Source organism: Hydra vulgaris, chromosome 08 (genome assembly GCF_038396675.1).
Source record: "Hydra vulgaris chromosome 08, alternate assembly HydraT2T_AEP".
Lineage (NCBI taxonomy): Eukaryota > Metazoa > Cnidaria > Hydrozoa > Anthoathecata > Hydridae > Hydra > Hydra vulgaris.
This window is the reverse complement of record NC_088927.1, coordinates 4,824,005-4,841,537: the sequence shown is the minus strand read 5'-3', so window position 1 is coordinate 4,841,537 and position 17,533 is coordinate 4,824,005. Positions and strand designations below refer to the sequence as shown.

The 17,533-nt window shown below is 29.6% G+C and overlaps 1 protein-coding gene across 2 annotated transcripts in view; it reads right to left on the bottom strand.

Annotated features, from left to right (window-relative positions):
* The window catches only part of LOC100215841 (ubiquitin carboxyl-terminal hydrolase 7), a 71,837-nt gene extending 54,304 nt beyond the window's left edge, over positions 1–17,533 (bottom strand). The window contains exon 1 of one of the 2 annotated variants that reach the window (XM_065802327.1): positions 17,153–17,533. In XM_065802327.1, coding sequence (XP_065658399.1) covers positions 17,153–17,198 — 46 coding nt within the window. In that variant the 5' untranslated portion in view covers positions 17,199–17,533. The remainder of the gene's footprint in view (positions 1–17,152) is intronic. The other variant, XM_065802328.1, reaches the window with a different exon arrangement.

The following is a 17,533-nucleotide window of genomic DNA, read 5'->3' as shown; positions in this document are numbered from 1 at the left end:
CGAAAACTAAAAAAAATGTTTTTCCAGATGTAAACAAAGACAATGCAAACAATATCACAAATTAATTTGTTGTCAAATTTGTCACACAAAAAAACAAACAAAAAAACATTAAAACAATATATCACTAACAGTTTAGTAATACACTCTTAACATATGATATATATATATATATATATATATATATATATATATATATATATATATATATATATATATATATATATATATGTAAAATATTATATTTGTTTTGATAAATATCAGTATAGAGTGCTCATTAAAGAGTAGAGCGAATTGTATTCTTTAAAATTAAATAATAACACCTGGTAGTTAAAGAAACATGACTCACAAGTTTCAACCAACCAACAATGCAACTGCCGACAAACTTCGCAATACCCTTTGGAAGGAAATAGCCTCCAAAAAAATATAGTACACTGCTGTAACATAAAAACTTCTCCACAATATAGTGGATTCAATTATATTGGACAAACAGAGAATACTTTTAAAGATTGTTGGTAAAAACACAAAAACTCATTCCAATTTGAAAGCAAAGCAAATTCAACATAGATTTCCAAGTTTATGTGGGATATTAAAAAAAAAAGGATACACAAATCCTATTATTACATGGAAAATCATCGATAAAGTGCAACCATTTGAACCCAGAGGAAAATCATGCAACCTTTACCTAACTGAAAAGTATCACATAATAACATCAAAGATGAAATTATTAAACATAAGAAATAAGCTGGTATCAAAATGTTGCCATGAAACAAATTTTTTATAAATAACTTTAGCATCATCAAAGCAGACAGTGCATATTATTTTTGTATTTAAATTTTTTAGGTCAGCAGATAAAATGTAAAATGAAGGTTTGACTATAAAACTTAGAAATGAAGTCAGTGATTATTTCCAACCTTCCAACATTTGTAGGTCTGAGGTTAGGTCGGCATTGCCGAATGCCGACGCTAATTCAATGGATTGATATATATATATATATATATATATATATATATATATATATATATATATATATATATATATATATATATATATATGTATGTGTATATATATGTATGTGTATATATATGTATACATTATATATATACACACACACAAGCTTTTTTTTTACAGCAAATCTTTTTTTTTAACTATATATATATTTTTAAATAAATGGTACTTGGAAACTTTAAACTTTTTGCAATAAACTATTTTTTTTTTGTTACTCACAAACTTTTCAAAAATAAAAAAAATCATTACTAGTTGCAACGCTGCAATTACAAATTTAAGAAATAATTAAAAAAAAAAATCAAGCATATTTTAATTCATTTATAAGAATGATAAGAAAAGAAATTAATTTATATCAGGCTTGTGGAGCTGAGCCGGAGCCGCAAAAATCAAGCGGCTCTTGGCTCTCATGTTTTTTTAAAGGAATAGAATGTATGTTTTTGTTTTTTTACTGTAGACGAACTTGGTTCTGGCCTGATCTTGCTTCTTGTCATTATTCTAAGAAGACTGTAGAGTGGCACAATTTAAGAGACATCAAATTCATACCAAAAAACCTGAACTCATCAAACTACCCACAGTTCTGTTCCATTCAAAAATTTTGAGGAATTGGCAAAAGATATTTGCTTAAGAGTGGCAAAATACTTGTGTAAATAAAAAAATTTTACACAAGTATTTTGCCACTCTTAAGCAAAAATAAAAAATCCACGCTTTTCTATCAGACTAATAAGAAAATAATTTTCTTCTCTGTTACACCTGAACTGATTTGTTAACATGTATGTAAAATTTTATTTATACTACTTTGAACAATTTATAAAATTTTAGAAGTGAAAACATGAGACGCGTCTAGTTGATAGATGGATCAGAACACAAATTTACAATTAGTTGTGAATGTAGTATTTTCATAGCATTTTACTATTGAATTGTTAACAGTTGCATCTCACGTTTTCACTTCTAAAATTTTATAAATTGTTCAAAGTAATATGAATTAAAAATTTACATAAATGTTAACAAATCAGTTCAGGTGTAACAGAGAAGAAAATTATTTTCTGCTTTTTAGTTGGATATAAAAACGTGGATTTTTAAATTTTTTTACTTACACAAGTATTATTTTCTCCTTTTTAGTTTTAACTGTAAAGCATTTATATTAGTGATGTGTCATCGGCTAATGCCGAATGTGGCTAATAATAGGTTTAATGTATTTATTTAAGGGTATTATAATAATATTAAGGGTTTAAATTACATATTTAATATGTTCCTATTCATCAGAAGTGATTTGACCTATTAGCCTATGCTATTGGTAACCAGCAACCGATTAATCGGCTAAACCATTGGCCGATTAATCGGCCGATGGCATTGGTTGATTAATCGGCCGATGGCATTGGTTGATTAATCAGCATTGGCCGATGCATCGGTATTGACTATTAAGCCAAACTAAACAAGTGCATAGGCACACCTTATATATACAAGATGCATACCTAATATTAAGATACTACCTTTATATACATACATTAAACTCTATAATTAGCCTTAATCGGCCTTTGCCGATGGCACATCACTAATTTATATAGAAATATAGAAAAACGATAATCATATTTTTCTTTACTAGATTATTTCAATATGATTCCATACTTTAATTTTTTAATATCTGAAATATAAAATAAAAACTACTGTGTCTTCTTAGTCTCTAAATTTCTTTGGATTGCCAGGTCTTACCGCACAACTTGATTTGGATAATACTGTTTAGTACATAAGTTGCATGTTTAATTGCAAAAGACATTAATTGTGCGATTAAATTCGTGAGCCTCTGCTGATCTTGCAGCATAAACTTCACGAAGGCGATTTAGTCTTTCTTCATGTTCTTGATTTGTATTTCTATTTTCATCTGTTTCATTCGCTCTCAGCTGATTTTGTCTACTCTTTTGTCTTGCCAAGCGAAAAGTTCTTTTTTCTTGAGATTCTGTGGCACGAGCTAATCTTTTTTGTTCTCTATTTTTTCAAGTTGTATACTTCGCTGCTCCTCAGTCTCATTAACATATTTTGTACGTTTTGAAATAGTATTGCACTTACCTGCATCCCCCTGTGTTCTCTTCGATGCCATGCTTACTAACACTCCAATGAAACTTATTTAAAGTGATTATTAAGTGCCAAAACAAGTTATACTTATATTGTAAATGAAGGCTAGACAACACCTAGACCTAAAGATCCTTTAAGGTCCCTTAAAGGTCGGGTCTGGTGTATGGTCTTTATGATCACCCTGATACTGGTAACATGTAACCCAGTCCAACCTGTTTCATGTCCTGCTGCCTTGTGGGATTTGCTTTCTAAGCAAAAGCTGGATTGAGTTTGCTTCCTGTCATCAGTACTATTTAAAATCTGTCATGCCTATAGAAATATATACATATATATTAATTTTTTTTTGAGTGCATCTCTTATATAGTTTGAGGTGTCTTAGTTACTGTTTTAGCTCACCTGTGTACTTTTTTATGTATGTTGGTGTTCTGTCTAAACTTCTAACACTCTTATCTTTAGTATTTTGATGGGTGTAATACTTTTCCTAATGCAAATAATTATATTCAATGTTTTTTAATCATCGAATATGATTATTTGCATTACCACAGAGTTTTTTTTAATGATTTACAGGACTACAATTCAAATGGGTTTTTTCCTTTTTATCAAAAAAATATTGGCACCATTTTAAACATTTTGGTTCAACTGGAGACTTTTGACAAAATAAATATTGTAATTAAGCAAAGAATACCACTTTTTTACATTTATTAATTTTTATTTCCATTAATATTTATATTTTTTATTATTTTTATATTTTAATTCAACTCCCCAAGGCCATTAAGGTCACTACAGTCGAGGAGGCTACTTTAGTTGTGGTTATAACCCTCTCCCAACTCTATAACTCTGAAATACAAACTTTGATGAACAAAGATGCTGCGTAGAGAAACAAGTTGAACACAGTAATACTAGGGACAGTTTTACCATGAAATCAAATTTTTTGCACTCTTACTAAATCCAAAAAATTTTAGTACATGAAGTCATTAATTTTTTGTTTGCGAAAAGATCGATTATGTAAACAAACAAAAAAGTCATTGACGTCATGTACTAAAACTCTTAGGAATAAAACTTTTTTAATCAAAATTCTTTCCAAATTATAAGGAAATTTCTGTTTTCGCTTTTTACAATTTCTGTTTTTTGATATTTCACAATCTATTAATTATATAAAGCTGATGTAACAATTATAAAATAATATTTTTCCAAACTTTTTTTTGTAAAATAAAACTTATAAATTTAAACGAAGACATTTCAAGAGCTATGTCGCTTCAAGCATAAATTCAACTAAAAAAAATAATAATAGAATTATGTCCACAGAAATGAGAAATTGTTTAAATAAATATTCTTGCTCTTGAAGATGATAAATGAAAGTTTTAAATTTTTCTTAAATTTTATGATTTCTTTTTTTAAGCACCCTATAACATTTTTTGTTTTCTTTTACTGAACATTTTTGATGGAAAAGTTAGATTAACAAAAATAATATTTTCTTTGTTTTTTCTTAAGTTATTACATTTGCAAATTGCGCAAATATCAAATGCGGTAGTGGTGTGCGAGAGGTTCCGAGTTCGATTCCCACCACGTCCCTGGTAGTACCGCGCTCAACTTGTTTCTCCGTGCAGCACCCTTGTTTGTCAAAGCTTGAGTTTCAGAGTTATAGAGTTGAGAGAGGGTTATAACCACAAGTAGCCTCCTCATCTGTAGTGGCCTTCTCAACCTTGGGGAGTTACAAAAAAAAAAAAAAAAAAAAAATTTGTAATTGTCATGCAAACTTTTTAATGTAACCATCATTCAAACTTCATAAGTGGTTTTTATAACATTAATTACATCTTTTATCTGGCCGCTTAAATAATTTCTTTAGACTTGTTTGAATATTAAAATTGATAAATAATGGCTAACGCGAAATGACTTACCACTTACATTAAATGGCTTAGTGCGTATTTAAATGGCGCGCTAGTTCACGCTTTAAAACAAGACCTGATATACATTTTTTATTAACCTTCGGAATCAAGCAAAATAAGGTCGGCAATAAATTGCCAACCTCAAACTGTTAGAGGTGGGCAGTTATTTCAACATTGCCGAACGCCGACCCTAATTTTAAGGGTTGATATGTATATATACACACATATATATATATATATATATATATGTGTGTGTGTGTATTTTACTTTTATATATATTATCTTCTTATATAAATTACTTCTGTACGGTGCATTCATGTACCTCATACATGAGTACGCAGTACAAAAGTACTTTACTTCTGGTTTGGTCTATTTTCAGTTTTGTTAATTGCTAGTATTTATTTAATATTAACAGGAAGCGCTCTTAAAATTACAAGATTCAATTTGGATAAAAAAGAATCAAAGCTTTTATTGTATTTGGGTGGAAGTAATGATCTTAATCTTTCAGAAGCCCTACTATTAGAGATATCCTTTCAGAAGCCCTACTATTAGAGGAAGGGTCTTTTAATACAAGAATGTTTGCTCATTAAAAAAAATATTGATAAGTATGTAATGAAAAGTCACATTTAAAGATTGCAGAAATATTGTTTATATTTACTTGTATTCACTAAGCTAAACCTTTTATTATTTGTTTTATTTTTAAGGAGACTGATTTTTGTAAGAGAACTTAGTGTACAGTTAGCAGAGTTGGTTTTTCAACAGTGGACAAGATCGAATGCTCTTTTCTAGTTTCTTGTGGTAATAGACAAGATATCTTTGGTACAGAAAACAGAATTAGTCTGGAATAAGTTTATTGATATTTCTAGAGGAAAATAGTACCTGTAGTAAAATGAAACTGCTTTAAATGATAACTAGAAACTAAATTTTATGTCTATTAGTAATACTGTTAAAGCTTCTTTGAGATTTGATATTTCACCAGCTGCAACATCAGCAGTAGTTTCAGCTGTTCTTCAAGACCTTATTCTGGGTAACTTTTTAACACCGGAAATGTCCTATTTGGCTGTAGATCCTAAGAAAGTTGTTAGAGCTAGGAAATCAGTAATGACTAAAGCAAAGACATCTGAAAAATGAAGATTCAAGTACAACCTATCAAAAGTATATTTGCTGACGGCAGAAAAGACTTCACCAGAGTTTTAAAGCACAACCCTGTAACAAAACAATTTCATCAAAGGGTTGTGAAAGAAGAACACATTAGTGTTACTTCTGAACCTGACGGTCACTATATTACACATTTTACATGCATGAAGGCAATACCTCTCAATAAGATTGCTAAACATGTAGCTTTTGGACTGTTTAATTGGATGGTTCCTCGGGGAGTACATAAATCTCTAGAAGTAATAGGAGGAGATTCAACAAACGCTGTAACTGGTTCAGGAAAAGATTGAGGTTTGTTGACAAATCTTGAGCAATCGTTGGGTAGAAAGTGTTTCCGGTCTATTTATATGCTACATTGCAATGAGCTTCCTTTGAGGTACATTATTGTCACTATGGATGGACCCACCAATTCAAAAATTGATTTTACTGGACCAATTGGAAAAGCTCTTTCAAAAGTGAACAGTATGGAAAGACTTGATACATTTGAACCTATTGTGCAGTTGGAACCATTAATCCAGATCCCTGAAAAAATTTCAATGTCAACAGATTCATCTCACTGCTATAAACTGATTACATGTTTGAGTACAGGCAAGTTGGACCCATATCTTAAATAGGCTAACTGTGGCAATCTTTCCTGTAACAGATGGCTTACTACTGGGGAAGCTATTATTTTTCTCTATATGAGTGACCACGGCTTTACTGATGATGTGCTAAGAAGATTTTACTTAATTTTAAAATGGGTAGTTCAAGTGTATTTTCACATGTGGTATAAAATCAAAGTGAAATACAGTAGTGTTGAGGCCCTGGGACACATAGTAACACTGTTAGAAGAAGGTCCAACTCAATCTGGGAGCTATATCCATACAAGAACTGATCCACTGGGACAAAAAAGATAAATCAAACCCTGTGTTTACTTGTCAAATACCTACAAAAGATCTTGACAATTTCTTAAAGACACCTTTTGAAGCACCTTAATTTCCTCTACACACAGTCTTGCAAAAGAGTGGTAAAAGAGGTGACAGATACATCTACATCTGTTTGTGGATTTGAGAGAAGAGATGGATTTATCAGGGCCAGAATGGCTCATTGACTATTAATGCTTAAGCTGTACTCTAAAAAAGATTTAAGAAACATTTTTTTAAAAGACACTTGAATTTAATTATTTATACTGTAAATATATGTTTCAATATAAACATGTAACTTTGCCAAACAAATAGTTAATCTTAATGCCATTTTTCTTCTTCATATCTGTTTAGACACAAATAGCATAAAAATTGGACTAAAATTCATTTATTTTTAAGATGTCAATTTTAAGATCTGACAAAACAAGTTTCCTGGTAGAAAAAAATAATTTTTTTTTCGAATTTTTCTATTATTACTTAATATTACTTGAAATTTCTAAAAAATAAAAATAAACCTAGGGACAGCCCCCCAGGCTCCCAGCCATCATCAGCCCTAGTTTAATCTTGGTTTTTAGATGCCAATCATTTTCCCAGTTTTTTTCATGTGTTATACACAAAAAACATTAAAATTGGACTTAAATTCAATGAGATATACATTTTTTTAATTGAGAAATTTTATGACCTGATATACAAAAATTTTACAATTTTACGATGAAAAAAAACAACCAGTTCCCCGGTAGGTAAAAAAATTTTTTTTAAAATTTTTTATTTGAATTTTTAATTATTATATATATTGGCACTATAATATTGATGCTAGAAGTTTCTTTGCTCATTTTTGTATCAAGTGACATTCCTAATATAAATGTGTATATATTTACAGTGGAGAAAATAGAATTAGCCTCACCATGTACTGATCCAATATTTTGTAAATCTCTAAGCAAATTTGTGTGGTGCATCTTTTGTATCCACACTTATATAATTATTGTTACAAACAACATTTTAGATTATAATCTAGCATAATTAAATTGCGGTACAGTTGATAAAACCATAAAATGTATAATACTTAATATTTGCGGTAGCAAATAGAAGTAGCCTCATCAATAATTATTTTCAGTTTACTTGTATATTTTGATTTGGTGATACACAATAGTGACTTAGTTTTTTATTATTATTTGTTAGTTAAACAAAGACTGTGAAATCATGGCTTACAAAGTTTTTAACATTTGGTTTTTGATACATGAATTTGAAATGGGACGTGGTAAGTGTTTAACGAATCAAGTATTAGCAGTAATCAAAGCATACAAAAATACAGACTTATCTAATCAGGAAATTACAAAGAAAATTAAAAGATCTACAAAAGTGGTTAATAATTACTTCAAGATTAGCCTTAATTATGGAGCTTATAAGGAAAGTGGTGACAAACTTAAAATTGATAATCGTACTAAAAGTTATTGTACGTCGTGCTGCTGCTCAGCACATGACTACATCTCAAATTCGTGTTGATTTACAATTACCTGTAGCTGTTCAACGTGTGAGACAAATCTTACATAAAGATTCAAACACAGTTCGGAAAAACGTTAACCAAGACCAAAACTTACTGTTTGTCGTAAAGAAGTTAGATTACAGGAAGAGTGGCATCAAGTTCTCTTTAGTGATAAAAAGAACATCAATCTAGATGGTCTTGATGGCTATCAATATTACTGCACGATATTCGAAAAGAAAAAGAAACTCGAATGAGTCGTAACTTTGATGGTAGAACTGTTATGGTTTGGGGGGCTTTTTCCTTTGCTGGAAAACAACCACTGGCATGGATTTCAACAAAAATGAATTCACAGGACTACATTGACTTATTAGAAATTAGTTTGCTTGAACATGGTGAAGAATTGATGGGTGAGGTTTCACTTTTTAACAAGACAATGCTGCTATCCATAACGCAAAGCTTACAAAAGCTTGGTTTAGAGAGAAAAATATTCATGTAATGGAATGGCCCGCATGCCTTGGTCTTAACCCAATTGGGTTAAGACCTTAGGTTTAACTTAACCCAATTGGGTTAAATGGTCTTAACCCAATTGAAAATCGATGGGGAATAATTTCTTGAAAGGTTTATGAAAATGGTAAGCAATATGAATCTGCATTGGAGCTGAAAACTTGTATCAGAGAAGCTTGGAATGAAATATCTATAGAAACTATCCAAAATCTTGTGACTAGTATGTCAAGTCGCATATTTGAAGTCATTAAAAATTCAGGAAGCAATACTAAATATTAAATGAGCATAAAACAAAATATTTTTCGTATTTTCTTGTATATAACATAAATGAGTCAATTAAAGAGTCAATTTTGTTCCAAAGGATGCTAATCCACCAAACTGTCCTGACCAGCAAGTTATTGAATCTTACTGGGCTATTGTGAAGGAAATATTGAGGGAAAAGGCAAATGTGAAAATAGTGTTAAAAATTTCCAAGGTTCATGGATTAATGCCACGGATGAAGAGTCCCAAAAAGGACTCTGGATTTGAAAGTCACTAAAAGATCACTTCTTTCCTAGTTTTTCTTATCCAGGAGCCTCAAAAATATAAAAAAAACTGGGGAAAAATTCAAGACTTATAGGTCAGAAGAACAATAAATTTTTAAACCCAAAGTCCTTAGGTATAATGGCAGCAAAGACTCTGGGACTCCAGGACTCTGGGCTTGAAAACAAGTTCAAAGTTCAAAGTCATTAAATATCATACATTTTTTTCTTATAACAGATCATTAATCAACCAATATGTTTAGAGCTTAATCCTGATCGGATCAGGCTGAAATGAATTTTACCTGAAAGCTAAAATGGTTTTTGAGGGGAATTAGTTTCAACAATTGTGGAGATGGTTTCAACAATTTAAAGGTTGTGGTTTTAACCTTGAAGATGATGGTGCTGAGAAAAAGTTTAAAAATACCAAGTTGGAGGTACTACTTAATGAAGATCCATGCCAAGAAGAACTTGCAGAAACATTGGGAGTCTATCAAAATGCAAGGAAATTTGATGCTGTATGAGTTGAAACCAAGGGATTTTTTGCCTGCGAACAACTGCTTGCGCAATAAAAAGAAGAGGTTTTCTGCAATTGTTTTCCATTTCTGGTGGGACCAGCTCCAAATGGAGAACCTTATATGGAAAGTTCTACACCAAACACCGTATTCACTAAACATTTCCTTCTCCGATTACCATTTGTTCCAGTTGATGTGAGCCGAATTGTTTGCTAAAAACTTTTCATCAATATCATCTCTTAATTCCACTAGTTGCGTTCTACCTGATATTGCCAACAAACAGGTTGATCCATTGCTTGACATTTATATCACTCAAGCGTTTGTATCTAAAGTGATTTCCTGCCTAGACAGCTTGTGGCCCGGACAACATACCTGTTATTGTCTTGCAGAAGTGTTCTCCGGAGCTGTCGTCTATACTCTCAAAACTATTCAACAAGTGCTTATCAGAGTCTTGTTTTCCAGCCTGCTGGAAAGCGGCATTTGTCATCCCTATCTTCAAAAATTCTGGAGAGCGATCTGATTCGTCTAACTACCGTCCCATAAGTCTTCTTCCTATCATAAGCAAGGTTTTTGAATCTTTAATTAACAAACACTTAATTTCTTATCTTGAATATAATAACTTACTTTCTGACCATCAATATGGATTTCGATCTTCTCGTTCTACAGCTGATTTGCTAACAGTAATAACTGACAGGTTTTATCGTGTATTAGATAAAGGTGGATAGATTAAGGCTATCGCTCTTGACATTTCAAAAGCTTTTGATAAAGTTTGGCATGCTGGTCTTAATGCCGGATACACCATAAGAAGAAAGCTCCATAAGCTTTCTTCTTATGGTGTATCCGGCAACATCTTTAAGATCATTGAATCCTTCTTTTCCAATCGTAGCATAAAAGTTGTCCTTGATGGACAACACTCTTCTTCTTATTCTGTAACTTCAGAGGTTCCTCAAGGTTCTATCCTTGGCCCTATACTCTTTTTAATTTACATTAACGATCTTCCAGATATTCTCACATCTAAGGTGGCATTGTTTGCTGATAATACTACCATTTATTCTTGTCGTGATAAGAAACCAACACCCTCTGATTGCTTGGAGGGGGCATTTGAGCTTGAAAAGGATCTCACTTCTGCTACAGCATGGGGCTCACAGTGGCTGGTGAACTTTAATTCAGATAAAACTCAATTTTTTTCAGCCAATCGTTATCGCAATAATTTAGATCTTCCTATATTTATGAATGGTAATGTACTCGATGAGTCACCTACTCTTCATCTTCTAGGACTAACTCTTACTTCTGATCTTTCTTGGAAACCATATATCAAATCCATTCCAAAATTAGCATCTGCTAAGGTTGCATCTCTTTATCGAGCTCGCCACTTTCTTACTTCGGATTCTATTCTCTATCTATATAAATCTCAAATCCGGCCTTGTATGGAATATTGTTGCCATATCTGGGGTGGATCTTCTAATGATGCCCTTTCTCTTTTAGACAAGGTGCAAAAACGTATTGTAAACATAGGTGGACCTGCTCTTGCAGCTAACCTCCAACCATTATCACATCGTCGTAATGTTGCTTCTCTTTCTCTTTTCTACAAATACTATAATGGGCACTGCTCTCGAGAGCTAACGCCTCTTGTGTCATCTACTATAATTCATTCTCGTGTTACTTGTCATTTAATTAAGTGTCATCCTTTTTCTGTGGCTGTTCCTAAGTGCGATCTGAAAGGTACAAACTTAATACAGGTATAACTGTCTTTGTAGAATTGTGTTCTGCTGATAGTGTAAATATATACTTTGCCAAAGTATTAGAAATTGTAGATAATATGACACATTCAATTTCTAAAAGAAAAAAACAAACTTATTTTTATATATCCATCTGCAGATGACTTCTCCTGGCATAACTTGTGTGAGTTAAAACCGTTAGTACTGCAACCACACTTTGATAACCGTGGATACATTATTATCAAATAAAAGTGTTACAACTAAACCTATTGCTCAAAATTTGATATTATAATTTTCTTATCTTTAATATAATATATTAACTATAAAATACATTATTTATCTTTAATATAATACATTAAAATATCGTTTTTTAATTAAATGTGTATTTAATATAATCAGTAATGATATATATGTTATTCATGATAGTCATAATGAATTTATTTCCAAAAATGCATTCCAAAAAATAAAAATGTTTGCATGTTCTGTTCATTACTTTTTCTTTTTTCTGTGCGTGATTTTAGTTTAAACTACTATTGTGGAGCAAAGATATATCATAGAATGCTGTAACTTTGTAATAATCTTTAAGAATTCTTGTATAATTATCTATAAAAAACAAAACATCTGTCACTAATACATTTTCAGAGAAAATAGGGTTTATTTATTATTTTTATTTTTTGCTTTTTTTATGTTCTGTGCATGACTTCATTAAAAATTAATTTATCCTATAGTGAAGCGACCCATAGCTACCATACTTTGTAAAAAAAATGTATTCATAGATGTCATTTAAATAAAAGTATATTATTTAAATAAAAGTTCATAGTTTTTGGTACTTAAGTCACTTTTTGATTTGTTAAAGAACTTGACTTAGCATTGATAGTACTCAGTACACTATATAATACTTCAAGCAATTGCTTAATTACTATTAATAAACCCAAAGCCATAACAGAGGGCTCTAAATGTGACCATGACAATGCACACTAAAAGTACAAACAGGGACACCATCCATGCACAAAATGGTTCTGTTAGTACTCTGATACTTTACAGCTATTGATGGAATCAGCCTCTTTGAGCAATTAGCAATTTGTGTTATTATTATATAGCTAAGAATTAGCAACACTTTTCAGACTATTTTTAAGCTATTTTAATATTTATTATCTTATAATAGTAATCTTGACTAATACTTTAAAAAGTGGCAAGTAAGGTGTCGTAACATTTTAATGCAAAATACAACAATAAAGCTATTGTATTAAAACAACTTGCTTAAAAAAAGATTGCCAATTTGGACGTCAAGGTAGTGGTTTAGCTATCTACATTGCTAACGTATCCAACTCTCACAAAGTTTATCAGTTTTATAAAAGTATTCTCAAACAGGTTTTGGGTATCTGTAAAAGTTAACAATAAACATATACTTATCAGGTGTACATATAGATTAAATGATACTATTTTAATAAAATATATGACTGAATCCTTCAAATTAACTAATAGCTTAATTAGGAAGCCCTACAATGGCCTCTTTATCATTAGTGATTTAAACTACCAAATATAAAGTGGTCTAAAGATGGTATAAAATCTTTCAATCCATACAATTCTATCGAATATGATTTTTGGATTTTTACCCAAACAGCCTCTTTACACAACTTACCACATTTCCTAATTCCAGATATCCTGTGGTTGCTCAAATTATGCTTGACTTGATATTTATCTGCAGCAGTAATTCTATTTTAAACTTGTTTCCTGATACTATGCTAGGTAATAATACAAAGGGTCACTTTGTAACAGTTGAAAAATCTTAGTTTTATAACCGCCTCCCGATAGTGAATCCTTATTGTTTAATAAGGACAAAGATGATTACAATCCAACATTAAACTTTAAACATATATATATATATATATATATATATATATATATATATATATATATATATATATATATATATATCAGGCCTTGTTAAGAAGCGTTACGCAGCTCGCATTTTGCCTGCGAAAAGGCGATTTGCTTACGCATTCAGCAGTTTTGCGTTACACAAACACTTTTATCTCTTTGAATATTTAAATTATCTTTTGATATCGTTTACGTGACATTTATTCAGAAGAAATAAAGTCATAAGTAGAAGCATTTAACCGCAATTGTAAACTAATAGATTTGTTGTTAAAGAAACAGTTTGTTTAATAATTTTGTTGTTGTTGTGAAAAATTTGTTTAAAAATAAAGTGTTTTAAGTTTTATCTTAAGGAATTAAATATATAAATTATTTTTTGTCATAATAGTTTAAAAAATGCACAATTTATTTTGATGTAAATATTTTGTTAATAAGATATTTTATTTATTGTTAATTCGATAACGTAAAGTTTTAATGGCGTTCGTTTAATTTATGAAAATAAATTATGATCACGAATATGTTTTCCGTAACTGATAAATAATAAAAAAAACTCTTCATTGTTTAAAAACATTATTAAAAAGAGTTCACAAAATAAATAAGAAAAAGTTTGTTAACAGTTAATAAAATAACCAAAAACCAACTGTAAAATTATAAGAAAATAAACAAATATTATGTTACGTTTTATGAAAAAAATATTTTTTTCAAAATAAAATTTAATTCATATTTGAAAATAATAATAGAAAGGATTTTCAAATAGGAACTTAGATTTTATTTGTAACTTTTGTTTTAGTGAGAGAAAAAAAAACTGTATGATTTCTAACGCGTTAATAAAATAATTTTAATTACATTGCGGCACTTGAAAAAACACTAGTGATGCAATATAACTTCTAACAATACAAAATATATTTGCTGAGTTGAGTTACTTTGAAATGCGTTACGCGTTTTCGTTACGCAGCGAAATCTTGTAACAAGGCCTGATATATATATATATATATATATATATGTATATATATATATATATATATATATATATATATATATATATATATATATATATATATATATATATATATATATATATATATATATATTTACAGGGCTCAATTTAATTTTTTAAAAAGTCCTGGACAAAATGTCTGATCAAAACTTGTTTGGGTCAGACAGTGTCTGATCAAATTTTTAAAATATAATTTTTACAGTTTTACGGAACCGAGTTATGCAATCAAAATCTTTGTCATGTTATTTAGTTTATTTAACGTTAGTCTAGTGAAATTGCAGTTTCTTTCCTTATAAGAATATTTCATCGCAGAATTTTGTTTTTTAATAATAGTTTCAATTTTATATTGTATGTTTTTTTAGATTGACTTAAATTTTCACGCTGTAACTGACAACGCTTATTATTTTTTTGTTTACAATTTGACAACGGCTGTTTTGATGTTTTAAGAATTTAAATGCAATAAAAAACATCATTATGTTAAGAATAACTTTTGATCATTGATCTTTTTTAAAGTTTTTTTTTTTTTTTTGTAATTCACCTCCCCAAGGCTGAGAAGGCCACTACAGATGAATTAATTGCATTATTTTTTTTTATGTTTCTATATTCACGAAGAATTGTTTAAAATTTTTTTTTTAACTTGATTTACTAATTTAAGCATGATATAATTAAAAATTACGATTTTAAAAAGACGACGTTATTTTTTAAACAATTTTTTTTTTTTTGCAACTTTTTGAGAGAAATGTTTATACAACAAAAAATATATTATATTATTTTCTTTTCAATAATTTAATTTCAATTTTAAATAAATAAAATAAAATTTGTTCAATTATTAAACAATATATAGAAGTAATTTGTAAAAGCATTTTGCATAACTTTAATTAAATGTTTTAAAGTAAATTTTTTCAAAAGCAATTAGAACATACCAAAAAGTAATAAAATAATCAATAAATCAAATAATCAAATAAAGTTTAACTTCGAGTTTTTTTAGTTTTATTTTAAAGCTAATTTATTTTATTTTTAGTAAGGAATTGTTTTGCTTGTTCTTTAGCTTTTTCATTTTTTTTCCTAGTTTAAGTTGAGCTTAACGTTTCTTTTTTTCAGCGCATTTCTGAAACATTTAAATCATCTAAACAGTCGTGGCCAAGTTGTAACCAAAAAAATCATTTGTGTGGTCAGCAATAGCATTCGATCGCACACCATTTCTGTCCAAGCTTTTTTTGTAGTCTTGCATTGTAGTTGAAAAGTTTCTTCTATAAACTGTAGTTTTGAAGAGAACACTAATAAACCAGACAAGAAAAAATTTTTAAAAATGAATAAAGTTTTTAAAATTAAAACTTTAAGTTTCAATTTTAAAAACTTTATTCAACAATCAAGCTACATTAAAACACTACATAAACTTTTAAATTACATTAAAACACATCAATAATTCAGCTAAATTAAAATGTAGCTTTTATTATTATAAAATTTTCTTTCAGGTACAATATAAAGATATATATATACATACATCAGGGCCTATTCTAGGAAAAAAATTTGGGTGGCGGTAACCCCTTGTTTTGGCAAACAGCGAAAACTCATGAACACAGTTTTAACAATTAAAACTATGTTCATGAGTATTTTTAACAGCTGCAGACAAAAGCAGATTGTCTTAATATGTCTTGGAGCATATTTTTCTTGTCTTAATATGTCTTGGAGCATATTTTAGCCCAGACACCAAAAGATCGGAAAAAATGGTGATTGTATAACTTTAAACCCTTTCATTTATTGTGACTGCATTCAAAATGGCATTTGCGATCAAATGCCATTTTTAATGAATTCACATTTACTAACAAATGTTATGACTTGCCAAGTGTCATAGGGATTGCAAGAGTTAAAACCAGAGACAGAGATTTAATGACTTTTAAAAGCAGAGTTCTTATCAAGACTTGACATTTCTAATAATTGTACATTTATCTTTAAAATTAATTTATGCTTTTTTTGCCTGACTTAATAAATATATTGATTTATTTTTATAAAATTACGGTTTACATATCTATCCTTTAAAACTTCAAAAGTTGAAATTAAGAGTCTATAATACCAAAACCAATACCTGTGCATTTTAGTGTGAAAAATAAGTTTCAGCAATTTCAGATTATTAGTGGATATAAAATAACATATTCATAATAAAATTGATAGAAAATTCATGATAGGTAAAGCACAATGAAGTGTACTAACTTATGTGTTGAGCATTTATTAATTTAATGAATTTATTTTTTACTTTATAATAATATTGAAGTTGTTTTCACAAAAATACATTTGAAAAATGTTTTCAAAATCTGATGTATTTTTATAAGACAAATTTCATTAAAGCATGAAAGCTAAAATAATTTAAATACTTTTAAAAAATAACTGCATAAAAAGCTTGACGCATTTGGTCAACACACTTTTTAGATAAATTTGAGTTTGCTTTTAAAGATTTTTTAAAAGTTTCAGTCTGGTGTTAGCAGTAGCAAAAAAAACAACAACTAGAGTTTAATTAAATTACCAGCTAATGGAGTGCTGTCTTTACCTTCTTCGTCTTTTTCTTTCATTCTACTGAACGCTTTTGCCGATTTACCAAGTCTTTTTAGACTACCAACAATAGAGTTTTGCTGATGGAGACTATTTGAGGCACCCAGTGTGTTTGTTAGCACCTGCGCGTTTTTACTGGCTACAAGACCCAATTTAATACGATTCCGCCGAAATGCGGTTGGATACAAGTTGCCTTTAATAAAAAAAAGTTAAGTAATTGCATTTCTTGATACTTAAAACAGTTTTTTATGAGAACAACATAAGCCAACACCGCATCTTATCTACCATTTTTCAAAGCAAATGGCGCATGTGCACGACTGTACGCGTTTGTAGGCTAGATTTTTCAACTTATTTT